At 64.3% G+C, this 23,942-nt stretch overlaps 4 protein-coding genes across 5 annotated transcripts; 1 reads left to right on the top strand and 3 right to left on the bottom strand.

Annotated features, from left to right (window-relative positions):
- On the bottom strand, window positions 1–3,892 carry CHLRE_11g480800v5 (uncharacterized protein). The gene is made up of 7 exons (XM_043067731.1): window positions 3,588–3,892; window positions 3,237–3,302; window positions 2,336–2,610; window positions 2,013–2,080; window positions 1,524–1,610; window positions 1,033–1,245; window positions 1–684 (listed from the first exon to the last, which is right to left on the bottom strand). The coding sequence occupies exons 1-7, from the start codon at window positions 3,710–3,712 to the stop codon at window positions 454–456; spliced, it is 1,065 nt and encodes a 354-aa protein (XP_042919736.1). The 5' UTR covers window positions 3,713–3,892; the 3' UTR covers window positions 1–453.
- A 130-nt stretch (window positions 3,893–4,022) lies between these two features.
- Window positions 4,023–9,405, top strand: CHLRE_11g480750v5 (uncharacterized protein). The gene is made up of 9 exons (XM_043067730.1): window positions 4,023–4,338; window positions 4,602–4,698; window positions 4,945–5,062; window positions 5,474–5,555; window positions 5,677–5,761; window positions 5,887–5,937; window positions 6,156–6,738; window positions 6,965–7,815; window positions 8,028–9,405. The coding sequence occupies exons 1-9, from the start codon at window positions 4,187–4,189 to the stop codon at window positions 8,802–8,804; spliced, it is 2,796 nt and encodes a 931-aa protein (XP_042919735.1). The 5' UTR covers window positions 4,023–4,186; the 3' UTR covers window positions 8,805–9,405.
- Window positions 9,406–11,650: 2,245 nt separating this feature from the next.
- CHLRE_11g480725v5 (uncharacterized protein) lies at window positions 11,651–16,292 on the bottom strand. Its single transcript, XM_043067729.1, has 4 exons — window positions 15,816–16,292; window positions 14,607–14,732; window positions 13,573–13,701; window positions 11,651–13,147 (listed from the first exon to the last, which is right to left on the bottom strand). Exons 1-4 carry the CDS (start codon window positions 16,164–16,166, stop codon window positions 12,788–12,790), a joined length of 966 nt encoding a protein of 321 aa, XP_042919734.1. The 5' UTR covers window positions 16,167–16,292; the 3' UTR covers window positions 11,651–12,787.
- A 49-nt stretch (window positions 16,293–16,341) lies between these two features.
- CHLRE_11g480700v5 (uncharacterized protein) lies at window positions 16,342–23,912 on the bottom strand. Of its 2 annotated transcripts, none has more exons than XM_043067727.1 (10): window positions 23,842–23,912; window positions 22,979–23,663; window positions 21,207–21,789; window positions 20,405–20,829; window positions 19,690–19,957; window positions 19,167–19,252; window positions 18,603–18,674; window positions 17,969–18,044; window positions 17,068–17,465; window positions 16,342–16,670 (listed from the first exon to the last, which is right to left on the bottom strand). In XM_043067727.1, the coding sequence occupies exons 2-10, from the start codon at window positions 23,618–23,620 to the stop codon at window positions 16,662–16,664; spliced, it is 2,559 nt and encodes an 852-aa protein (XP_042919733.1). In that variant the 5' UTR covers window positions 23,621–23,663; window positions 23,842–23,912; the 3' UTR covers window positions 16,342–16,661. The 2 variants fall into 2 exon arrangements, with proteins under 2 accessions (XP_042919733.1, XP_042919732.1); XM_043067728.1 differs by having other exon boundaries at window positions 17,068–17,459.
- Window positions 23,913–23,942: the final 30 nt, after the last annotated feature.

Here is a 23,942-nt window from a genome sequence, read left to right as displayed (position 1 = left end):
AAAGGCATGGGTAGACGTCATTGCCACCGGTGCTGTCTGTCACTGGGGTTGTTCCCCGGGGCCCGCCTCCTGATCCTCCTGCGTGCTTGCATGGAGAGTTGGAGACCCCACCCCAAAACAACTGCAAGCTGTCACAGAGGGGGCCACAGCGGCACAGCCCATCCACATGCTCCACGGGATTGACACCACGCCGCCACTGCCGCCGTCACCCCGCCGCCTGCTTCCGTCCACTGCTTGCTTGCTAGGACCTACACTTTGAGCCGCACCTCACAGGGCACACTGACAAGTGCCAATGCACCAGCCTTCCACCAGTGTTTCTCCGCCGTTTCGCACTTCCAAGCAGCCGCTGCATCCGCCCACGCACCTCCCGCCGGCCTGTGTCCGTACCCGAATACCAGTGACCAGACCTCAAGCATTCCCCCATGTTCCCGCGTGTCCAGACCCGCTACCTCTTCACTCATCACCCCCACCGCCTCCGCCCGGCCCACCCTTGGCACGTTTCCGTTTCCGCGCCATTGCCCCCGCGCCGCCGCCGCCATCGGAACTGGCGGCCGCCGGCTTGGCACGTGGCGGCGCCGCCGCGGTTGCCGCCGCCTTCGCCGCCGCCACCAGCGCCGCGCCTGACGGCATCTTGGGTTTGGCGTCCCCCTTGGCTTTTTTCTTCATGGCGAGCGGGTTGGGTCCCTGCGGCATGAGGGTAAAGGAGTCAAGGGGATCAAACAGGTGTCCAGGTATCAGTACTACTGAGACCCGGGCGACCAGGGCCAGGATGACGGCCTACAGCACCACACATACACACACAGCGATCGCATACACTGTTTTTGCGCAATGTTTTCCTTGTGCTCGTTAACACACACAGCGATGTAAGCCTCCTAGGCTCCTGCCTACTCACGTATACAACCTCTCAACCTGCCTGCCAATGTACACGCAGACACACACACACACACACATACGCGCTATGTTTTCCTTGTGCTCTTTAACACACACACACATACACACACGCAGCCCATTCCACCCCACCCACTCCCTTACCTTGGCCTTGTTCCGCCGGAACCGGGCGCTGGTGCCCAGCCCCCCCGCCGCCCCGCCGCCGCCGCCACTGCCACCCGCCCCCCCTGCGGCGCCCGCCCGCGCCCGCGCCGCCGCCGCCGCCGCCTCCTTCCGTAACTCCGCCAGCTGCTCGGGCCGCAGCAGCGGCTGGGCTGCCGCCTCGTGTTTGGACACCTTTTGCGTGGCTGCCTCGGCCTGTGCGTGTTTGGGTGTGGTGAGGGGGTGCCGGTGTTGATGCCGTGCGTTGACTCCCAGTATCCGCATTAGAGCGATGCTGGTGCTATGCGCTTGTGTCGGCTATACGGTACGTCAATGCTGAGTACCGTACACAGTAAGACGATGCCCTTACACCATTCGCCCCCACCGGCCCGCCGCCCTCCCCCATCCGGCCCTGATTGCACCTCTGCTTTCAGCGCCCGCCCTGCTTCCTCCCCCTCCCTCCCCTCCTCCTTCCCACTCCCTCACCCCCTCACCTCCGCCGCCTTCTGCTTGGTCACCTCGGACGGCGTCTCGAGGTGTACGCCGTTGACCGTGCAGAACACCAGCGGGCAGCCGGGGATCTGGAGGTGGGATTTTGTGAGGGATATGGGGTGGAGCAGTGTGTTGAGAAAGCACGGGAGGAAAGGGTACACACTTTTTGGTAGTTATACTGTGCGGCAGTCAAATTCCTGAGAATATACCGAGACCCAGACCCGAGTATCCCAGCTCGCAGCGTGCGGAGTAGGGTGTGTGGAGGCAGGAGGAGGAGTGGATAGCTCATAGCGGCATGGGGTGGTGCGGCAGCCCGATGCATGACGCCCACGCCTCCAATGCCAAGCCCACACCCAGGCGGCAAGCGCGCAGCAACCCGCTCGGCCGACCCTTCCTGGCACCCAATTCCCGCTTCGAGCCCCTGCTCAACAGCACCCACCCACTGAGCCAGCCACACAGCCCCCCCCCCCCCCAGGCAGCCGCACGCGCACCTTGCCCAGCGCCCTCCGCAGCGCCGAGTCCTGCGTGGCCACGAACCAGTGCCCCTCGTTGCGAGCGCCTGCGCAGGGGCGGAGACGGAGGCGGAGGAGGGGGTTGGAGGGGAAGGACGAGGAGATGGGGGAGGATCGGGTGGGAGAAGGCAGTCTTAAGGATGAGCGCCGTACCGGATTGCAGACACGGTCGCGCTGCGTGTTCCTCCCTTCTGCTCCCGAACACTCTTAGCACACATATACACACACACACACACACACACACACACACACACACACACACACACACACACACACACGGTAGCCCCGTCACACGCGCTCACCTATGCACGCTCGGATGCACTCCGCGGCCGGGACGGGCTGCTTGCCGCTGCCCTTCTTCCCGCCGCCGGCGCCCTCCTCCCCGCCCTCCTCCTGCTCCTCCTCATCCTCCTCCGCGCCCTCTCCCTCAGCGCCCCGCTTCCCGCCTTTCCCCTGCCCCCCTGCCGCCTCGCCGCCGCCGCCGCAGTGCGGGCACTTGTGTAGCATGAACTGGCGCGCGGCGGCGGCCGAGCCGGCGTAGTCCTTGCCAAGCGCGCGCAGCTCCTTTGTCACACACCTTCGCACACGCATGACGGGTGGAGAGGGACGGGTCAGGCGGGGTTGAGGCAAGGTAGTTTGGGGCGGGGTGGAGGAGTGGGGGCGGACGAAGCCGTGGCGAGTGAGGTGTCGCCCGCCCCCTGCCTCTCACCGTGACGGGTGAACACTGAACACACCCACCCACGCCCACACATGCCGACACGAGGAGCCCACCACCCGCGCCTTTCGTACTCCCACTCGGCGGGTGCCCTCACTCCTCAGTCCTTCACCTCCAATTCCTTGCACCCTCTCCCAAGCCCGACCCTCTCTCTTGGGAATGGCGAGAACATCCCTCCTCCTCCCCCGTTCTCCCCTTCCCCTCTTCCTCCCCTCCCCTCCCCTCCCCTCCCCCTCCCCCTCTTCCTCCCCTCCCCTCCCATCCCCGCCTCCTTCTCCGCCTCCTCCTCCTCTTCCTCCTCCTCCTCCTCTGCCTCCTTCCCCCTCCCGCTCCCCCTCCCGCTCCCCCTCCCCCTCCGCCTCCCCCTCCGCCTCCCCCTCCGCCTCCCCTTCCTCCCCTCCCCTCCCCTCCCCGCCTCTTTCTCCTCCTCCTCTTCCTCCTCCCACTCCCCCTCCGCCTCCTCCATCTCCACCTCCCCTCCTCCTCACTTTGTGGTGTACAGCTTGCAGGTGCCGCCCAGCAGTCGGGGCAGGTGCGTGTCCAGCTCGCTCAGGCTGTTGGGGGTGGGGGAGAGTGGGGGTAGAGAGGGGGTGGAGAGGGGTAGGGAGGGAGTGTGTGTGTCATGGTGTGCGTGGAAACGTCGGTGGGCGCCATGACCCTGGTGCATGCAACAGCGCTTGCTCCACCCTTCCCTTCAGCGCCCCTCACTCCCCCAAGCATTGTCCCCAACTACTGACTCGGCCCTTGTTTGCGCTTGCTACCCCTTGGCCACGCCGAATGCGCTCAGCCCCCCTGGCGCAAGGTGCCTCAGAACCCGTCGCTGCCGATACCCAACTCACTTCAAGGCGCGGGTTGCGTGGATGAAGTTCCCGTCCAGCAGCACCTTGTATGGCTCGTGGAAGCCATAGTTGATGCGGTAGTAGTTTGTGGCTCGGCGGGTCTGCTTATGCTTCTTGCGGCGCATTCTCTTCCAGAGATGTCGGCGGCGCGGCTAGAGCTTCTACAATGTGTTGTTTATTAATGCAGTGACAATATAGATAACTATAAATGTGGCGCCGGCGGCAGTAAACGAGGCTGGCTTTCTTTGTCTTCAGAAGTTTGCGAGACGACCTGCAAGAAGCAGCTGCTACGTGTACTTCTTCAGTGGAGTGCATATAACATCTGTACAAATGTGCAAAGTAAGTTAAATGGAGCTGTTTGCAAAACCCTCATGCAGTTGCACCCCGCCCTTCCGCCCACCTTAGCCGTTCCCACTGTAAAATTCAAATGCTCACCACGCACATGAATTCAGGCACGCTGACAAATTGTTTTACACAATTGCACGCTGCCCAACCGAAATGACAAAGCCACCTGCTCACACGACCCTCGCTGCTGCACTTTGAGGCATCCATACATGCATTCGGTTCAAAATCAAAGAGTTAGAGTCGATCTTGCAGTCATGGAGCCAGCGGCCGGGGCTGCCGCGCCTCCTGCCCCCGCGGTCACCCCGACCGGCAGCGGCACCCATGCAGTTGGCCAGCCGCGGCCCTTTCTCGTGGCGGTTCACTGCGGCGCGGGGGCGCATGCGGTCAGCAAGGAGCCAGAGTACAGGTCAGAAGGTGCTGGTAGCTGGCAATGCTGCTTAGTTGCGCTGCATGCTGTGCATGAAGGCGTGCGGCACCGTTGCAGTGCGCGTGTGCGGCGGCGTGACCAATTTCTCCCCCCCCCCCACACACACACAAACACAGACACACACACGCGCCCGCACACACACACACACACACACACACACGCACATGCATAGAAAGAACTCCCTCCCTCTCCCCTTGTGCTCTTCTGACACACGGCAACACACTTGCAATGCACGCACGCAGGCAGGCCATGTCGGCGGCGTGCCGGGCGGCGGCGGCGGTGCTGGGCGGCGGTGGCCGCGCGGAGGAGGCCGTGGCGGCGGCGGTGCGGGTGATGGAGGTGCGGGCGGCGGGGGTGTGGTTCCAGTTTGCAAGTGATGTGTGCCTTACGCATTGTGTGGGCGGTGGGGCGGGAGGGGCGGGGGCCTGGAGAGGTGAGCGTGTGTGCGTATGGCAATGCATGCGCTGTCAGCCGCCCACCCGCCCACCCGCTACCTCCACCTCCCTCCCACCTCCCTCCCACCTCTCTCCCGCCTCCCTGCCTCCTCTCTCCCCCCTCCCTCCCTCCTCCGTCCACCCCCGCCAGGACTCTCCCTGCTGCAACGCGGGCACGGGCGCTTGCCTCAACCTGGCGGGGCGGGTGGAGTGCGACGCCGGACTGATGGCGGGGGACGGCCGCTTCGGAGGGGTGGGCGGCGTGGCAGGTGGGGGGCGTGTGTGTTTGTGTGTGCATGTGGTGGGGAAGCGAAGAGAGTGTGAGCGTGAATCTGTGTGTCGGAAAGTTGCTCAGCTGTGTGCGTGTGTGTGCGTGTGTATGTGTGTTTGTGTGTGTCGTCAATGTCGTATTAGGTAGGTGCTGGTAGGTGTGCGATGGGACAGTGGTAAGGCAGGTTGGTAAAGTCCCGTAGGGTGCAGCTGAGTGCTGGTCAATGTCGTGTTAGGTAGGTGCTGGTAGGTGTAAGAGAGTGACAGGGGGGGGGGGCTGTGGACACGAGCAGGGTAGCTGCGTGGGGTAGTGCGTGTGGGTGGTGCTGCCCCCTCCCCCCGTCGGTTCCCTGAGCCCCCTTGCCCCTGCTTGCTCCCCATCCCCCGCCCGCGGGACCCCCGCCCCCCAGGTGTGCGCAACCCCATCCTGGCGGCGGCGGCTCTGGCGGCGGAGGCGGGTGCGGCGCTCAGCTGCGGCCGCGTACGACCCATGTGAGCAGCGGCCCGGGGCAGTACAAACACACACACACACGCTTTGTTTTCCTTGTGCTCTTTAACACACATACGCAGGTGTACACAGTGAAGGCGCCACGTGAACTCGCCACGTGCACAGGCTGTTGGTGGGGGATGGCGCGCGGCTCTACGCGGCGGCGGCGGGTCTGGAGGCCGTGCCGCCCCACCTGCCCGTGCCGCCCGAGGTGAGTGCACAGGGTGAATCGCGGCGGGTAGCTTTCTGTGCTTGCAGGCCCACACGCGTGCTGCTGCTGTTCCACCTCTTCCCCCTGCCTGCCGTACCCCACCTGTACATCACACCCCACTGCAGTACCAGGTCACGGACGGCGCCCGCAGGTCCTGGGGCAGGTACTGCGGCATGGTGCGTACGGCAGGGTTACGATTCGGTTACTGCATGGTTACGGTGCAGTGGGTGTGTGACAGGCATACTGAAGAATGGGGAGAGCAGGGGGCCGCAACGGGGGCGCGGGAAAGGGATAGGCCAGGATTTTCCCTTGCCGCGTGTTTGTGTGTTTGGCACGGAGTTGCACCTGCCGGGATGACCTGATGGCCACGTGACGCCATGTGCGGTCGCCGCAGATCAGGGAGGCAGCCCAGGAGGAGGAGGCAGCGCAGCACCAGCGCCACCAGCGCCACCAGCAGGGGCAGCAAGTGCAGCAGGGGCAGCAGGGGCAGCAGGGGCAGCAGGGGCAGCAGGGGCAGCAGGGGCAACGTGCGGGGCGACCAGGGGCACAGCAACCGCGTCATGACCGGCCGCCGGCAGTAGCAGCAGCAGCAGTAGCGGGCACTGATGCTAGGGGGCCCTCACCTGCAGCCACCCTTCCTGCCGCCGCCCTCCCAGCGGCCGCCGCTCCTCCAAACGGCGACAGCAGCAGCTGCCCTGCGGCGAAGCGGCAGCGCGTGTCGCCGCACGGGGCTGGTGCTGGTGCTGGTGCTGGTGCTGGTGCTGGTGCTGGTGCTGGTGCTGGTGCTGGTGCTGGTGCTGGTGCTGATGCTGGTGCTGGTCCTATTGGCGGTGACTGCCGGGACCGCGGCGGTGTTTCGGACGATTGCGACGTGCGCCAACGCGGGGGTGATGTGGGGGTGGAAGGCGAGGATGAGGGCGAGGACGAGGCCGAGATGCGGCTGGACACGGTGGGCGCCGTGTGTGTGGACTACACAGGTGCGTGGGGTGCCGCAGTGGGCGCGCAGGGGAGTCAGGGCCACTGATCTCGTAATGACCCCGAGGAGGAAATGAGGTCATTGAGATCACTGAGATCATGGAGGTGGTGCCCTTGCCACTTGGCGTGTGGGCGGTGGGGCGTTACAGCGGCACCCCCAACGGCAGTTGCCACCCCAACCCCAAAATTCAACCGTCACCGCAACCGCGGCCCTCATCACGCACACAGGCCGCGTGGCGGCGGGCGTGTCCAGCGGCGGCATTGCGGTAAAGTTCCCCGGGAGGCTGGGGGAGGCGTGTGTGTACGGCGCCGGCTGCTGGGCGCAAAACCCCCTGGTGGGCTGCTACTGCCGCCGCGACGGCAGTAGCAGCAAGGGCGGCTCCAGCCGCCACAAGCAGCAGCAGCAGCAGCAGCAGCTGCAGGAAGGGAAGCTGGAGGTACCGGGGACGGAACGAGCGGTGCCAGCGGCGGGGAAAGCGGGGCAGGCGGCACGGGCGCTCATGGCCGCGGCACTGCAAGCGGTGGCGCCGCTGCCGCCGCAGCCGCCGCGCCACCTTCTGCCGCCGCTGCCACTGCTACTGCCAGTGCCAGTGCCAGTGCCGGCGCAATACAACGGCAGTAGCAGCAGCACCTGCAGTGGAAGCCGTGGCGGCGGCGGAGCCGGTGGCAGTGGCAGCAGCAGCCGCGGCGGCGGCGGCGGTGGCGGCAGTAGCAGCTCCAAAAGCCAGCTATGTACAGGGTGCGGGCAGCCGCTGCTACTGCCGGGCTTCGCGGCTAGCGTGACGGGCGTGGGTGAGGCCGTGGTTCGTGCCGACCTGGCACGGCAGTGTGGCTGGGCGGCTGTAGCAGCCTCCGCGGCAGCGGCAGCGACACAGGCGCAGAGGCAGCAGCAACATCGGCAGCAGGAGCAGCAACAGCAGGGGCAGGGAAAGGAGCAGCAGCAATGTCGGGGCGAAAAGGGAAACGCCGGGTGCCATCCTAAGGCCGCGGGGGAGGAGGAAGAAGCGCAAGAGGCGGGTGATACGCCGGGTTCGGATGGGGAGGACGGTGATGACGACGACAGCACGTGCCTCGATCAGGTGGGTCTGAGGGGAGCTGCGGCTTTGTACGGTCATTCGTTGGCAGCCTCGCATTCAGTGCACGTGCTGCCCCTGCAACGACATGAACATAAACAGCGTCTGCCCTGTGCTCGGTGTGCTGAACATGCGTACATGCACGCAGTTGCGTTCTGTGCCCCTGTACAAAAACACATTCCCCTCCTGCATGCTTCTGCTTCTTCATGCACGCACAGGACCTGGAGGCGGTCGTGCGGTCGCGGGTGCTGGCAGCCCAGCCGCCACCCGCCGAGTGCGGCGTGCTGGCGGCACGGGTGGAGCTGCGGCCTGCTACAGCCACCGGGGACACCGCCGTCGCCGACGCCGCGGCTGCTATAGCCTCTGCGGGTCCAGGGCGGGGGCCAGGGGAGTCGGGGGGGCCCAGGGTTCGTGTGCAGGTGGCTGTGGAGGTGGCGGCGCTGCACTGTGCGGCGTCCATGGGCGTGGCGGTGCTCAGCCACCGCGACTGGGTGCCAGCAGCTACAGCCGCCACAGCTACAGCCACCACAGCTACAGCCGCCCCCGCCGCTCCAGCCGCCGGCGCCATTGCTCCAGATGCTGGCGCCGCAGCCGGCACTGCTGCTGCCGCCGCCGCCGCTGCCAGCACAGCACCGCCGCCAGATGCAGCGGTTGCGGCAGGGGCGCCGCACGGCACAGGTGGCAACGGCGACGGCGGCTTTGCGCCGTCGTCAGAGCGGACAGCAGAGGGGAGAGAGCAGGGGGCTGGGGAGGCGGGGCCGGGCACGAATGGAGGGCGGTGGGTGCCGTGCGTGACGTTCTTGAGGCGAGTCACTCCTCCGGGCCCTCTCGGCCACCGGGCGCCTCGGGGGGTGGCTCCCGCGGCAGGCAGGGCGGGCGCCGCGGCGGGGGGGCCTGGTAGCGCCCCTACAGGGGTGGGATCCGGATCCACATCGGGATCCGGGGGAGGAGGCGCGCACGCCCTTGCAGCGATGGCGTGGTCTGTGGTGTGGTAGGCAGGTGCGCAGTTTGGGGGGTGGCTCACGCCGTTGGTGTGTGATGGGACAGTGGTAAGGCAAGTTGGTAAAGTCCCGTAGGGTGCAACGGATTCCCAACAAATGGCATACAATTGGCAGCGGCAGGGCAAGAGTGCGCGGCTGGTCGAACGCCGGAGTTACTGTACCGACGAGTTGCTGGCTGGCTGGAAGTTTGCTGACGCGCATTCCTCACGCTCCGGGCGCCCGGCCAGGCGATAGCACCACACAGACACACCGCACCGCCACGCTCGCGAGGCAGAGCCGCATCGCACCTGCAGGAAGGTGACCAGCTCACGCCGTTGGTACCCGAGTGCCGTGTGTCGGTGTGGCTTTGCCATGTGATGTGGGCAGCGAGTCGCCTTGTCAGCTGGGGTGATTGCTGGAGTCGGCGTTGGCGGGTGCGCGCGCGGGCCGCTGTGGCCGTGTCTGTGCTGGAGAAGGCTGGACTGGTGGCCTGACTGCAGACTGAATGCATAGGGTCACCCAATGCATATGTGACATGGTTCAGGGGGTTCAGGCGTGACGTCCCGAAGAAGGAGGGCTGGGTCCTGCCCCGCATGCATTGTAACATATGTTGCAAGGTCTCAGCGGGTGCTCCTTCTTCCCCTTGTGCCCCATTGTCAGGGGTATGATGGGGCTGCGGACGTGGGGCCGCATGGGCCGCCATGGGCGCGGGCTGCTAACTCTCGACAGTGGAACCTCAGCCCGATCGTCGCCCCAGCCCGAGCTGCCGCCGAGCACGGCGAGCAGTGGGCCTGGGTGCCGGTTGGAAAGCTTTGGGAGCTTCAGTAGTGTCAGCGACCAGCAGGACTCCTGCCCGGCTGCCAGCACTAGTGCGATGAGCATCGGCACTCCGGACTCTGGCGCGGCCTTCCCATTTCGGCGCGCTACGGAACTGCTGCAGCGTCTCACGCGCCTGTCTTACACGACCCGCCTGTTCGATCTCGCCACAACACCAGCGCTCGCGACCATCCAGGAGTACCTAGCGGCCTTGGAGGAGGCACTTGGGCAGCTAGAGCAGCAAACATCAGCAGCCACGCAGCACGGCGACAGCATTCAGCAGCTGCAGCTACAAGCGCTGACGCTCCACGCCTCTGTCTCAGAGGTCCAGGGCGCTGCGCTTGCAGCTGAACGGCGGCAGAAGGAGCTGCAAGGCACGGTCGCAGCGCTGCAAGTCCAGATGGAGGAGCAACGTTGCGCGCTAGAGGACACCCAGCGCGCCCTGGCCCGAGCAGGGTGCTCCGGGGGGGTCGACGAGGGTAAAGTCCTGCTGAAGTCGGTTAGCCCTGAGCTGCTCGAGAAACTCAAGGCGGCTGGAAATCTGGAGGCGGTGGCGAGTGCGAGTGGCGCAAACGTCTCCGGACGATACGTGCGCGCGTGGCGGTCAAAGGGTAGGGAGGTGTGGAATGTCGTGGTGGAGGTGACACAGCAGGAGCGGAGCGCGCTCATTCGGGTGGCGCAGCAGGTCCGTGCGGCTGGTGCCGTTGTCGCACCGTATCTGACCCGGGTAGGGTGTGAGATGCGCAAGGAGCAACTGAAGGCTTTTGAGGAGCTTCGTGAGAAGGGGCTCCGACCCCGATGGAAAGGTGGAGCGGGCATTACGTGCTCAGGCGCGTAAACAGCGTATAGACGCTTTAGAAGACACTTTGCTTTTTGCTATCAAGCGCCTCCGGACTCAGAAGAGTTAGTGGGGCCACATGGACTCCGACGCCATGTAAATGCTCATGCTCATGCTCATGACAGTGGTGTCGCTGGGTCCGCCGCTTCCATCGCAAGTCCGATACAGGCACGGCACTGACTATCATATAGCACTGAACTTACGCACGCGTTAGGCCGAGTGACGCGGTTCATGAAGCTGCAACATACACGAGCGGCCAAGTCGGAGCACCACGCGCTGGGCAATTAGTGCGCGGGCGCGCATTAGTACTAGTATGTAGACTGTGAAGGGGCTTCGAGCTCAATCGGCGTCTCGGTTTCGAGCAAGCCAGGGGCTTGGCGCAGCGTGATCTCTCGGCGAGGTCTTCCCCGCTTTGGCTGCTACCATACAAGTTTATCTCACGGAAACATCTGTGCGACAGGTTCATGCTGGCGCGGGCCTGCGAGTGGCAAACGATTCCAAGCAAGTTGTTCAAACTCTATGGCATGCCGCGTTCTTGGACGGCCCAGGTCCTTCCATAGCAGTCGTATGACGTCAGCAGCAGGTCCGGTTTAATGCAATTATAATAATTTCAAACACCAGCTGCAGGGGCTGAGGAGTCGTATGGCATCTAGGGTTTCGACCGACACAGGGAGCCCCACGTCAGCCCAGGCCTAGGATGCTACTGCCGATTTGAATCGGTATAGCCTGGAATGCCCGATGTGCATCACCGGAATCAGCCCGGTTAGCTCAGTCGGTAGAGCGCAAGGCTCTTACTCCTGCGGGAGTTGCAACCTTGTGGTCGTGGGTTCGAGCCCCACATTGGGCGTATCACAAGCGCAGCTTACGCTGCGAAAGTTTTTGGTTTTTTGGGTCTCCCCAGCGTCAAGGTTTGGGGCCGGCAGTGCCGGGATCGGGAAAGGGGTTTTTGGGGGCTCCAGCATCCGGCTTTGCATTACTGGTGCACCGGGCACAACGGGATTTGGGGCTGGTGCCGGGTGGGGGAAGAGGGTTGTGGTTGCAAGTTCATGGTGTGGCTGGCCCAGACCAAGCCATTGACGAGTGTTGCGGAACTAATGCGTACGTAGACCAGAGCGGAAGGCGGAGTACGGGCCAGGACCAAGCCAGGCCCCAAACCCCGATATCTATTGGCCCAAACACCCATTACCCGCCATGGCATGACAGACCCTCATGCTTTCGAGTTTCGGGCCCTGTGCAGTTCCCCTCCCTTGCAACTTGGCCCATCCCCTGGCCCGACACCCTACAGTAGCCCCAAAACATCGGCCCCGCTCTGTGCAAGTGGATACAATGAGGTGACGAAAAGCCCCTTTCCCGATCCCGGCACCGCCGGCCCCAAACCTTGACGCTGGAGAGACCCAAAAAACCAAAAACTTTCGCAGCGTAAGCTGCGCTTGTGATACGCCCAATGTGGGGCTCGAACCCACGACCACAAGGTTGCAACTCCCGCAGGAGTAAGAGCCTTGCGCTCTACCGACTGAGCTAACCGGGCTGATTCCGGTGATGCACATCGGGCATTCCAGGCTATACTGATTCAAATCGGCAGTAGCATCCTAGGCCTGGGCTGACGTGGGGCTCCCTGTGTCGGTCGAAACCCTAGATGCCACACGACTCCTCAGCCCCTGCAGCTGGTGTTTGAAATTATTATAATTGCATTAAACCGGACCTGCTGCTGACGTCATACGACTGCTATGGAAGGACCTGGGCCGTCCAAGAACGCGCGATGCCATAGAGTTTGAACAACTTGCTTGGAATCGTTTGCCACTCGCAGGCCCGCGCCAGCATGAACCTGTCGCACAGATGTTTCTGTGAGATAAACTTGTATGGTAGCAGCCAAAGCGGGGAAGACCTCGCCGAGAGATCACGCTGCGCCAAGCCCCTGGCTTGCTCGAAACCGAGACGTTGAACGAGCTGACGGAATCTACCCGTCTAAGCATGCAATCACTGATACTGCGCGCCCGCAAATGTGTGTGTGATTGGTGCTAAAACAAGGGTGTGGTAAAAATGGCAGGGATCGTTCGTCTGTGGTGTACCTCACTTCTCCTCAAAGTCTACATGTGTTATAAGTGTAGTAAGCGGCGCGTCTGCATGCACTGCAACCTGTCGACCTGTCGGAGCCTGAACCTGAAGCCAGCCCCCCGCGCCCATGCGGCACTGTACGTCCCATCCGGTGGTCAACTCGCCCCGAAGTCCTGAGAACACGCGGAAGAAGCGCCGCCACTGATCCGCTATTCACCTATTGCACGTCTCGTCACTGTGCATACCTCCTGCAGGCCACCTCCGTCCATTGCTGCTCTAGCCTTGGCCGTCAAGACCGGGGTGGCCCCCGCCGCCGCCCCCGCCGTCGCGCTGCCGCTACAACCGCCTGCGCGCCCGCACCCAAGCCCACGGCGACTGCTGCCACGGCCAGGGCCGCCGTGCTGCCCACCGCGCCGCCGCGCCACCACCACCGCCGACCCCGCGCCGCCCGCGCGGCCTCCGCCGCCTCCTCCAGCTTCTGCTGCAGCCACACCACCATTGGCCCGCCCTCTTCGGTCTCGCCACACTGCGTCAGCCACTGCCGCAGCCCCTCCAGCGCCTGTCGCAACGCCGCGGGGCGCAGCACGCAGCCCAGCTGTGCCATGCAGGCGATCGTGGCGACGTCGGTGCGGCACGAGGGCCACGAGTCCTGCGAGAGCGAGCGGGGATGTTGGGGCGGCGAGTGTGGGGAGTCGGGAGTACTTCGGAGGTGGACCCTCGGGTGGAGGTTGGCCGGGGCCCTGACTCCTGTCTGATACCGGTAGAACGGTTGGTGAGGTGAGGAGGTAAGGCTGTAAAAGGCTGGCGCACGTGACGGCGATGGGTGCGCTCATATGCAGTAATGAGCCCGGCGTGGCAGTCATGTCAGCAGGTTACCGTGGGGCGTGGGCAGCACGCTGCCACCGCACCCAGCCCGGTAACCGCGTGCCTTGTCCTACCTACCCGCGCCCTCGCCAACCGGCCCCCCCCCCACCGCCCAACTCGCCCCATACAACTAGCTACGCCCATTCTCCCAAACCCAGCCCACTCCAGCCTCCAGCCCACGTGTCCCAGCCCCCGCCAAACGCCACCCACCATCACCGCCGTAAGCTCCCAGCCGTCACGGCTCCAGGGCAGCGCCAGGCGGGTGCGCAGGAAGCGCAGGGTGACGGGGTCGGCGGCCCAGGCGGCGCGGACGTACAGGTCGTGAGCCGCCGAGGCAGACTGCGGGGGCGCAGGGGGGCCGCTTGTAGATGCCAGCCCGAACTAAACCGGGGGCAGTGCAAAAGAGCGAGGAGGAGAGCGTGGCCTATGCTTTGACAACGGAGTGGCACTCGACGAGGGGGGGTAGCCATCCATGGGATGGTGTGTATCAAATATGAAGTGAAGTGCCGACGTCCAGAGGTACAGCGGGCACACGCGACGCATTCCATACCGTTGTTTCGCCAGCGGCAGGCTGCTGGTTCCCCCGTGTTTCCGTGGCGGCTAATGCTAAAATACTAAGTTCCTATTGAAAGCAAGTAGTCTGGAGTAGTAGTGGTGATAAGTAAGGCTCGTTGGTAAAGAAGCTGAGTGCATGCGTCTAGGTGGCTAGGGGGCGGAGGGGCAGCGCGGCGTGCGAGGGCAAGGAGCGGGTCAGGTCAGGAGCGCGCTGCCTTGCCGCGTGTTGAGGGTGCAGACGGGTCAGACAGGTTGCATGTGCTGGCATGGTGGTCAGCGGCAACAGCATGCATGCACAAGGTTATCGGGGCAGCGGCCACGCGCCCTGTGCCCTGTGCCTCATGGTGCCCTGCATCTTCATGCCTTCGGTGCTCACTGGGAATGGTGAGACCCCAATATCATTTTGCGGGTTGGGTTACACGCGCGCCGCGAGCCTGAACGCTGCTCGATGGTAAGCGCGTCGATGGTCTGCGGTCTGGGACCAACGTCGACAAGAAGAACCCGGCACAAGGGCGTCTAGAATAAAGGTTAAAGTCAAACCTCCTCCGTGCTCTGTGGGCTGCTTCTAGGTCTTTGTCCAGTTGGGGTTGGAGTAAACAATCCCCAGTTTGGGCTGGTATCTACAACCCCCGCCCCAACACACCCCACCACACCCCATCACACACGCCCCCGCCCCCACGCCTTCCTACCTGCGGCAGCGGGCAGCCGCGGCGCCGCATCCACTCCAGCTTGTCCTCGCTGTTGCCGCCGCCCGCCGCCGCCGCCCAGCAGCCGGGCGACAGAGGGCAGCCGTGGGCCGCCAGCCACTCCAGCGCCTGTGCAGGAGTGTGAGCGAAGACGGTGTGAGCGAAGGCAGGGCGAGGTGTGAGTGAACGGCGAGGTGTGAGCGGTGGAGGTGTGTTGAAGTCGCACGGGACCAATCCGGGACCAAATACTGAGGCTGTAACGCTGGCAACACCTGGAGGAGGGACGCGAGAAAACACCATCACCCACTTCCCCCACCATCGCTTCAGAATTGTGGCCTAACCACTCCGTTCGCCATGAACGGCCAACCCCACTAAGAACAAGGCTCAATGGCGTCCAAGATGTAGGTTACGGCCAAACCCCCTCCGCGCTCTGCGGGCTGGTTCTGGATCTTGCTTTCTTTGGGACTGGAATAGACTGGAATATACCAGGTTTAGTTTGGGCTGGTATTTACAACCCCCCAACACACACACACACACACACACACACACACACACACACACACACACACACACACACACACACCGCTAACTCGCCCTCTTTCCATAGTGTTATTATACTGAGTGGGCGGGATTTGGGACGCGTGATTCCTAGCTTGTCTGCTGCACGCCGCCTCTCTTGTCGCCTTTGCCATTCGCCTGCCCGTGACACTTCCTCGCTGCCGCCCTATGCCCATGCTTCCGCTTTTGCCTATAGGTGAGCTCGACTACGACCAGCGGGCGGGAATCTGGGAATTAGGCGTGCTGGGTAAACGTTGTTTAGCGCGCCCAGGGTGCGGAGCATGGACGCATACAGGTGCATCGCGGGGTCAGGCCGAATGGTCGCCCGTGGGGTTCCAGGCTTATCGCGGGTAAGTATGACTACCTGGGTCACGGCAACCACGCGACGCTCGGTAAATTGGTGGGTATCGGTAAGTAACTCCATCGCGTCGTTGGGCGGGCTTTCGTTTCGTTTTTTAACACACACACACACACACACACACACACACACACACACACACATACACACACACACACACACACGAGCACACACGAACACACACATATACACACACACACATATACACACACACACACACACACACACACACACACACACACACACACACACACACACACACACACACACACACACACGCACGGCAGCGCTCTCACCTCCACGCCGCAGCAGGCGGACCCGCACGCGGCCGCCATGATGCCCTCCTCGCCAGCCAGGCTGTAGCAGCTACTGCCGCACTGGCCGCTACTGCTGCCGCTGCTACTGCCGCCACTGGCGGCCCTGCCGCCTTCAGCAGGGTCTACCGAACCCCATCTTGCGTCGCCTTCTGCGGTGCCCTCTCCGTCTTGATGCTGCCGCGACCCCTGCCCCTCCTGCCCCTCCTGCCCCTCCTGCCCCTGCTGCCCCTCCTGCTGCTCCCCCTGTTGGCGGCGGCGGCGCTGCTGCTCCCGTACCGCCGCCGCCGCCGCCGCCGCCGCCCGCGCGCCCGCCGCCGCCAGCCATTTCATTAGCTCCAGGTTGCCCGAGTGCACGGCGTCAGAGTGAACGGCCAACCCCACTAAGAACAAGGCTCAATGGCGTCCAAGATGTAGGTTACGGCCAAACCCCCTCCGCGCTCTGCGGGCTGGTTCTGGATCTTGCTTTCTTTGGGACTGGAATAGACTGGAATATACCAGGTTTAGTTTGGGCTGGTATTTACAACCCCCCAACACACACACACACACACACACACACACACACACACACACACACACACACACACACACACACACACACACACACACACACACACACCGCTAACTCGCCCTCTTTCCATAGTGTTATTATACTGAGTGGGCGGGATTTGGGACGCGTGATTCCTAGCTTGTCTGCTGCACGCCGCCTCTCTTGTCGCCTTTGCCATTCGCCTGCCCGTGACACTTCCTCGCTGCCGCCCTATGCCCATGCTTCCGCTTTTGCCTATAGGTGAGCTCGACTACGACCAGCGGGCGGGAATCTGGGAATTAGGCGTGCTGGGTAAACGTTGTTTAGCGCGCCCAGGGTGCGGAGCATGGACGCATACAGGTGCATCGCGGGGTCAGGCCGAATGGTCGCCCGTGGGGTTCCAGGCTTATCGCGGGTAAGTATGACTACCTGGGTCACGGCAACCACGCGACGCTCGGTAAATTGGTGGGTATCGGTAAGTAACTCCATCGCGTCGTTGGGCGGGCTTTCGTTTCGTTTTTTAACACACACACACACACACACACACACACACACACATACACACACACACACACACGAGCACACACGAACACACACATATACACACACACACACATATACACACACACACACACACACACACACACACACACACACACACACACACACACACACACACACACAAACGCACGGCAGCGCTCTCACCTCCACGCCGCAGCAGGCGGACCCGCACGCGGCCGCCATGATGCCCTCCTCGCCAGCCAGGCTGTAGCAGCTACTGCCGCACTGGCCGCTACTGCTGCCGCTGCTACTGCCGCCACTGGCGGCCCTGCCGCCTTCAGCAGGGTCTACCGAACCCCATCTTGCGTCGCCTTCTGCGGTGCCCTCTCCGTCTTGATGCTGCCGCGACCCCTGCCCCTCCTGCCCCTCCTGCCCCTCCTGCCCCTGCTGCCCCTCCTGCTGCTCCCCCTGTTGGCGGCGGCGGCGCTGCTGCTCCCGTACCGCCGCCGCCGCCGCCGCCGCCGCCCGCGCGCCCGCCGCCGCCAGCCATTTCATTAGCTCCAGGTTGCCCGAGTGCACGGCGTCAGACATGTGGCCTACGGCTTCGGGCGGGGGCGGAAGGGGTTTGAAAGGTGGGGTTTTGGCATAGTGCGGCTTGTTTAGGGTATTCGTGCAGAGCACATGTCATGCGCCCATTGTCAAAACGACCATGCTGGCATAAAGGGAGAGTTCCTGCACAATGGTCGAGGCTCTGACTGGCTCGGTGCCTTTTGCGCCTCGAGCTTTCCAAACACAGATGGGGTGTTTGCAACTGGGGATTCCGAGTGATGTGTGTATGGTTCTGGGGGCGTGGCTTCATGCACCAGAGCAAGGGGGGTTACGCTCATGATTATTTCAGAAGAAGGGGGGGAGTGCTGGGTAGGTGCGGTGTGGGCCCTGATGCTGCTGTGGCTAACAGGCACACACACGTGTGGGTCCGGCAGTTGGGTAGGGCGCTCTGCCACCTCCCCACACACTACAACCAGCTCCCCCACAACCAGCTCCCCCCTCCAAACGCCCACCGCACCACCACCGCCACGCTTCACCCCTCCCCTCGGCCGCTCACCCCGGTCCGTGAGTGTGCGGAGGCCGTAGATGCGGTGCGGCGGCGTCTCCAGCACCCGCGCCAGCCACTGCACCGTCTGCAGGAGGTGCCAGCAGGTGGTGCATGGAACATGAAAAAGGCAATGCAAGTGCCTGATGTAGTTGCGACCTGATAAACCAAAATGCACCCAGCCCAGGCACCGATGATCATGGAAATACGTTGCCCCCACGCCAGAGACTGCCAGCAGGTGGCGGTGGTGGTTGCAAACCATACAGATGCTCAGTACAAATGGCTCGGCACCATGTAAGTGTGGAGACAGCGGTGAGGACGGAGGTTCAGAGCGGGGGAGGGGAGGAGGGGGCATACAGAGGGGACGGGTGGGGGAATGCAGGGCAGAGCGGTATTCATGCAGGCACACCCGCAGCCCGGCATTCGCACCCGCATCCTGAACGCAATACCCACCGATGCGCACGCACACAAACAAACATACACACGCACACAACACGCTCGGGCGATTCGTTTTGCTGTTTCACACACATACGGTACACACACCTCGGCACTCTGTTACACACACACACACACACACACACACACACACACACACACACACACACACACACACACACACACACACGTGGGACCTCCCCCCACGCACCTGCAGGTGGCCCCGCCGCGCCGCATAGCTGAGCATGATTTCGTCCATCACGTGCCCGTGCTCCAGCAGCACCTGTGGGGGGGTGGGGTGGGGTGGGGGGGAGGGGTTGCAAGGATTGGTACAGAGAAGGGTAGCGAAGTAGACAGCAGGTGTGTGTGTGGGGGGGAAGCCGCTCATGGAGAACGTGGTTGTGTGTGTGGGGTGGGGCGGGTTGGGGTTTGGGGGTTTTGGGGTTGGGGGTGGCGTGTGTGTGTATGGGGGGGGCTTGCTTGTCAGCAAAGGAAGCACGCAGTGGGCGTGCGTGGCGGCTATCTCAAGCTCTACCCTGCGTGCGTGCTCATGTCCGTTCCCCAACTGACACGCACACCTACGCACACGCCCACCCACCCACCCACCGATGCAGCCACCGCATCCCACGCTCCCCATCCAACCCCTGCGCCCAACCCCCTCCTCGCTCTCCTCCTCGCTCTATTGCATTGGGTTCGGTTTAGTTTGGGCTGGTATCTACAACCCCCCACCCCACCCCCTGCGCCCAACCCCCCACCCCACCCGCCGCGCACCTACCTGCAGCACCCGCGTGTTCCCCGCCCGCGCGGTGAAGGCGCACAGCTTCATGGAACTTGAGGGGCGCAGCGCCACCCCGCCCTCCCCTGGGGCGTGTGTTGAAGAGCACAATAAGGACAACATAGCGCAAAGACAGTGTGTGTGATGCAGCATCCTGGCGTCATCCCGGGATGTGTGTGTGTATATGTGTGTGTGTGTGTGTGTGTGTGTGTGTGTATGTGTGTGTGTGTGTCGACACGGTGGGTGGGGTCGGGGGGTTGTTTCCACCATGCCCAGTGGGAAGGGGCGGCCAGGCGAGTGGGGGCCACAGCCGTAAGCGTGACCTACACACACCACACTTCACAACTAACCCGCACCCCGCTGCTCCCCTCCGGCCAGCGTTCCTGACACCTCCAGCGCATCCCCTGGATTTGCACCTACTCCCCTCCACCCGCCTCTGTGGGTTTTACCCAGCCTGCCCCCCGCCCCGCCCACCCCCTCCAGCCCGGCCCAAGCCCCCCCCTCCTCCCCATCCCCCACCCACCCATGACCCACGCCAGCGCCTGGTGCCGTCCCGACATGGCCGCCTCCCGCACGGCGTCCTGCCCCAGTGGGAAGCCGCCGCCGCCGCCGCCTTGAGGCATCCCACTGCTACTGCCTAGCGGTATCCCGTTGCCGCTGCCGCTGCCGCCGCTGCTGCCGCGGGCGGCTGTGAGCCAGGTGAGGCGCTCCCGCCAGTCGGGCAGGCAGGTGGCGCGGGCGCAGGCGTCGGAGCAGCGCGGGTAGCCGCACACGTCAGTCAGCCACAGCACCTGCATGTGCGGAGTGTGTGTGTAGGGTGGGGAGAGGGGGTGGGAGCGGGGGGGGCAGTTCATTCCAATCTCAAATAAACCATCGACCCAGAACCCATAGAGAGCGGGGGATGGGGGGTGGGGTGAGGTGGGAGGCCGCGCGGTGCCCGGTGTGGGGTTTGCGCGCGGCACGAGGCCGCGTGGGCACAGGGGGTAGGGGCAGCCGAAATCAAACGAAATGCGTCGATCCCATCACCATGAGAAAGCAGCGGACAACAACACGCGAAGGCCAGGTCAAGCGGCCATTGAAGGCCTCCCACGACGCATCCATCCCACCTATATCCACATCCACCCGCACCCCCACCCCCACCCCCACACCCCACACCCCCCCACACCCACCCCCTCACCCCCAACCCCCACCCCACCCCACCCACACCCACACCCACACCCGCACCCACACCCATACACCTTCTCCCTCCAGTCGGCTGTGGGGCTGGTCGCCGCGAACGCCGCCATTCGCTCCCGGGACCACTCGTCCAGTGGGCCGTAGCGCGCCGCCGCCGCCGCCGCAGCAGCCACCGCCGCAGCCCCGAACTCCGGTGCTACTGCCGCCACCGCCGCAGCCGCTGCAGCCGCAGCCGCAGTAGCGGCCTCAGAGGCCTCTGCAGCAGCCGCAGCCCCATCCTCGCCATCAGCGCGCACGGCTGTAGCAACCCCTGGTTCACCCTCATCTTCGGGCGGTTGCTGCTGCTGCTGCTGCTGCTGCATTGGCGGCGGCGGCGGCGGCGGCTGTAGCAGGGTGTGCAGGGTCTGCAGGTGGGCGAGCGGCAGCCCCTCCGCCGCCGCCTCCAGCAGGCTGCCGGTGTAGATCTTGTGAGGCAGTAGCGCCATCACTGCCGTAGCGGCAGTAGCAGCGCCAGTGGTGGCAGCAGTAGCAATGGCGGTACATCAAAGACGATAGCGCAGCGTTGCACGGAGGTATGGGGCATGGAGGGGACTGGGGGAGGCAGCGGCCCCATCGTGGCTTACGCGAAATGGGCGAGCATGGGCTTGAGGCGACACTGCTGGCTACCGCGGATAGCCGTGCCACTAACCACCACCACCCACAGTAACAACAACTACACACGCCCCAACCCGGGCTGTGTCACTGACACCCACCAACCACAGTAACAACAACCCCACACACGCCCCAACCGCTGCACCTCCAGCTCCATCTACCCCACCCTCACACCCTCACACCGCCACAGCTACAGCCACGCCCCACACTCACGCCGGTACAGCATGATCACGTCGCCGCCCCGCGCCGCCGCCGCCAGCGGGCTACAGCCGTCGCAGTAGCCGGGCGCCGGGACCTCAGGCTCCGCCTCCTCCCCCCCGCCGCCTCCGGCCGGCCCCCCTTGCCCAGCCCCCACTGCACCCGCCGCCTCCCGCTGCCGCTGGCGCCGCCGGCGGCCCGCGGCCTTGTCAGCCTCGTCGGCCGGAGGCGGCGGCGGCGGCGGCGGAGTCTGGGGCTGCCCCGCGGCCTCCCTCGCCTCCGCCCCCACCTGCGCCGCCGCCTGCGCCCGGGACTCCGCCACGCGCGCCGCCCGGAGGGACAACAGCCACTCCACCACCGCCGCGCAGCGCGCCGCCTGCCTCGCACCGTCCCCGCAGCTGCTGCCGCTGGTGCTGCTGCCACCACCGCACCCGCCCCCGCCGCCCCCGCTGCTACGGGCCTGGGCCTCTGCTGATGCCGGCCGCGCGGCCGGCCGCGCCGCGGCCCGCCCGCCCCGCCCCTGCGCGGCGCCCGCCACCGCCGCATCCAGCGCCTCCCCCGCCAGCGGACAGCCCCGCGCCGCCAGCAGCTGGCACACCTGTTGGCAGGGGCGGCAGTAGCAGCAGTGGAAGTAGCGGCGGCGGCAGTAGCAGCAGCAGCAGCAGCAGTAGCAGCAGGTGAACGGGCAGCACTATAGTACAGTGGGGCAGCAGCGGCGGTGGATATTAGGATATATCTTCTACAAAGCGTCAACAGTCCTTTCCAAGTCCCCTCCCTCCCTCTCCCTCCCTCTCCCACATTCATGCACACGCCGGCGCCCGACGCTCGGCATTCGGCAGCCGCCGGCTCAACCACACACGCACACGCACACGCACACACGCACACACGCATCCCCTTGTCCCTGTACCCCCTTGGCCGTCGTGTTGCCCCATGCCGATGCGTGCTTGCATCTATATTGTTGCCCGCTGACTGTTTCCCTCTCTCTGTTGCCACCCAGGCTCGTGCACTTAGAATGCTGTTGCCTTTTCGCTCGCGCGCGTTTCCGCTCACACTGTTTGCCTTTTCCCTTTTTGCACACGCGAACGTCCCGCCCTGGCGCTGGTCTCCTCCTCGGCGCCCGGGCTCCCTTGATGTCTTCTAGGAGGGTATTAAACGTGTGCCTAGTCTGCATTGCTAGTTAGAACGTGCGCACGTGTGTTTGAGCCTGGGTGGCAATTACGAAGGCGGCTACCGTCAGCACCGCCCACATGCGCAAGACCGAAGAGCTCATCGCCTTCTTTATACTGGTTTGCGGGATGGTTTGCTGGGAAACTGGGAACTTGGTGCGTTTCGGGGATGGGGACTATTGTCGTGTGCCACTCCGTTGTCAAGCATAGGCCACGCTCTCCTCCTCGCTCTATTGCATTGGGTTTGGTTTAGTTTGGGCTGGTATCTACAACCCCCCTGGCGTCGGGGCTGCTTTCCTGGTCGCCAGGTAAGTCGTGGGTTTTGCTTGTCGCGTCCGCGTGCCTGTCTTGTGCTGTTGTGCGCGCCACCGAGCCCGGGCGGCGACATTTATCGCCGGCGCCGCTCGCCCTGCTGCTCCACGACGCCTCGGCCCACATCCCATAACTCCATAAGTATTATCGCTTGCAACTAACGCCTCTGCCTGTGCTCCACTCGTTTTCGTTAGTTGGTTTTGGTTTAGTTTGGGCTGGTACTTACAACCCCCCAACTAATCATGAATGTACCCCCCCCCCCACACACACACACACACACGCACACACACGCACGCCCACGCGCCGTACCTCCAGGTGCCCCGCGCCCGCCGCCGCCGCCAGCGCCCGGTGCCTAATCGGGCAATGCTCCGGCCAGGCCTCCAGCAGCAGCTCCACATTAGGCAACACGCCGCTGCCCGCCACCTCCACCAGCAGCCGCCGCCGGCCGTCGCGGCCGAGGGCGGCCATGCCGGGGCCGTGCGGGCCGAAGTGGCGCGCGAAGGCGTGGTGCGGCACGGGCTGTGTCAGAAGGACCTTGTGTTGATAGCGGTGCTGCGTCTGGGGCTGCGTCTGGGGCTGCGTCTGGGGCTGCGTCTGGGGCTGGGTCTGGGTCTGGGTCTGGGTCTGGGCCTGGGGGTGCGTCTGGGGATGGGGCTGATGTGGGTCGGGGGAGTTTGTCTCGGGAGGCGGACTAGAGCTGGAGGCTGCGGGCGGGGTGTTGCAGGGCGCCCGGAACTGCTCCGCCGTGGCGCGGCATACTAGCCGCAGCGTGAGCGGCACCTCGTTGGGCGGCAGGAAGGAGGCGATGCGCTGGACTAGCTCGGGTAGCCACACGCGGGAGGGGTCGCCAGCGGCCAGCGAGGCAGGCGGGGCGCTGCCGGAAGCTGGCGCAACAGCCGGGGCCGGCACACCCGCGAGGGAGCATGCCGCGAGACTGAGCTCCGTCGCCATGGAGCTCACGCCACCGTCAGGCCCCGGCCTTATTTTGTGATTTCTGCGTGCGCATTTCATTGATTCGGCAAGGTATGGGTGTGATTGCCGCACCCAAAGCCGCGCGCGACAGCATGCGCACATGCGATCGCTGGGCCCTTTTACAACAGTCCGTCTTTGTAACAGCTCACAGCTCGATTATCTTCAGAATACATGTAAACGCACATATGCGCGTAACGCACTTGGTTAAGCTGCTGGGCGAGACTGGTTACGGTACGCATGCACGCAAGCAGAGACTTAAAATGCTGCTTAGTTAAGGGTGTACCTTTGCATGTGTTCATGG

This window comes from Chlamydomonas reinhardtii, chromosome 11 (assembly GCF_000002595.2).
Source record: "Chlamydomonas reinhardtii strain CC-503 cw92 mt+ chromosome 11, whole genome shotgun sequence".
NCBI lineage: Eukaryota > Viridiplantae > Chlorophyta > Chlorophyceae > Chlamydomonadales > Chlamydomonadaceae > Chlamydomonas > Chlamydomonas reinhardtii.
Note: the sequence above shows the minus strand (reverse complement) of the source record. Positions and strands in the feature narration are given on the sequence as shown.

Bases quoted from the DNA above. Each gene is read 5' to 3' on its own strand.
- CHLRE_11g480800v5 (XM_043067731.1), bottom strand. From the start codon at position 3,712: ATGCGCCGCAAGAAGCATAAGCAGACCCGCCGAGCCACAAACTACTAC. The intron at 3,303-3,587 runs GTGAGTTGGGTA...CACCCCCAACAG, and splicing joins CACGCAACCCGCGCCTTGAA to CCTGAGCGAGCTGGACACGC. The intron at 1,611-2,012 runs GTGCGCGTGCGG...TCCCACCTCCAG, and splicing joins TGCGGAGGGCGCTGGGCAAG to ATCCCCGGCTGCCCGCTGGT.
- CHLRE_11g480750v5 (XM_043067730.1), top strand. From the start codon at position 4,187: ATGGAGCCAGCGGCCGGGGCTGCCGCGCCTCCTGCCCCCGCGGTCACC. The intron at 4,699-4,944 runs GTGCGGGCGGCG...CACCCCCGCCAG, and splicing joins CGGCGGTGCGGGTGATGGAG to GACTCTCCCTGCTGCAACGC. The intron at 5,063-5,473 runs GTGGGGGGCGTG...CCCGCCCCCCAG, and splicing joins AGGGGTGGGCGGCGTGGCAG to GTGTGCGCAACCCCATCCTG.
- CHLRE_11g480725v5 (XM_043067729.1), bottom strand. From the start codon at position 16,166: ATGAAATGGCTGGCGGCGGCGGGCGCGCGGGCGGCGGCGGCGGCGGCG. The intron at 13,702-14,606 runs GTAGGAAGGCGT...GCGCCCCCGCAG, and splicing joins GCGGCTGCCCGCTGCCGCAG to TCTGCCTCGGCGGCTCACGA. The intron at 13,148-13,572 runs GTGGGTGGCGTT...TCGCTCTCGCAG, and splicing joins GGGAGCTTACGGCGGTGATG to GACTCGTGGCCCTCGTGCCG.
- CHLRE_11g480700v5 (XM_043067727.1), bottom strand. From the start codon at position 23,620: ATGGCGACGGAGCTCAGTCTCGCGGCATGCTCCCTCGCGGGTGTGCCG. The intron at 21,790-22,978 runs GTACGGCGCGTG...CCCTGCCAACAG, and splicing joins CGGGCGCGGGGCACCTGGAG to GTGTGCCAGCTGCTGGCGGC. The intron at 17,466-17,968 runs GTGAGCGGCCGA...CCCCGCCCGAAG, and splicing joins CCGCACACTCACGGACCGGG to CCGTAGGCCACATGTCTGAC.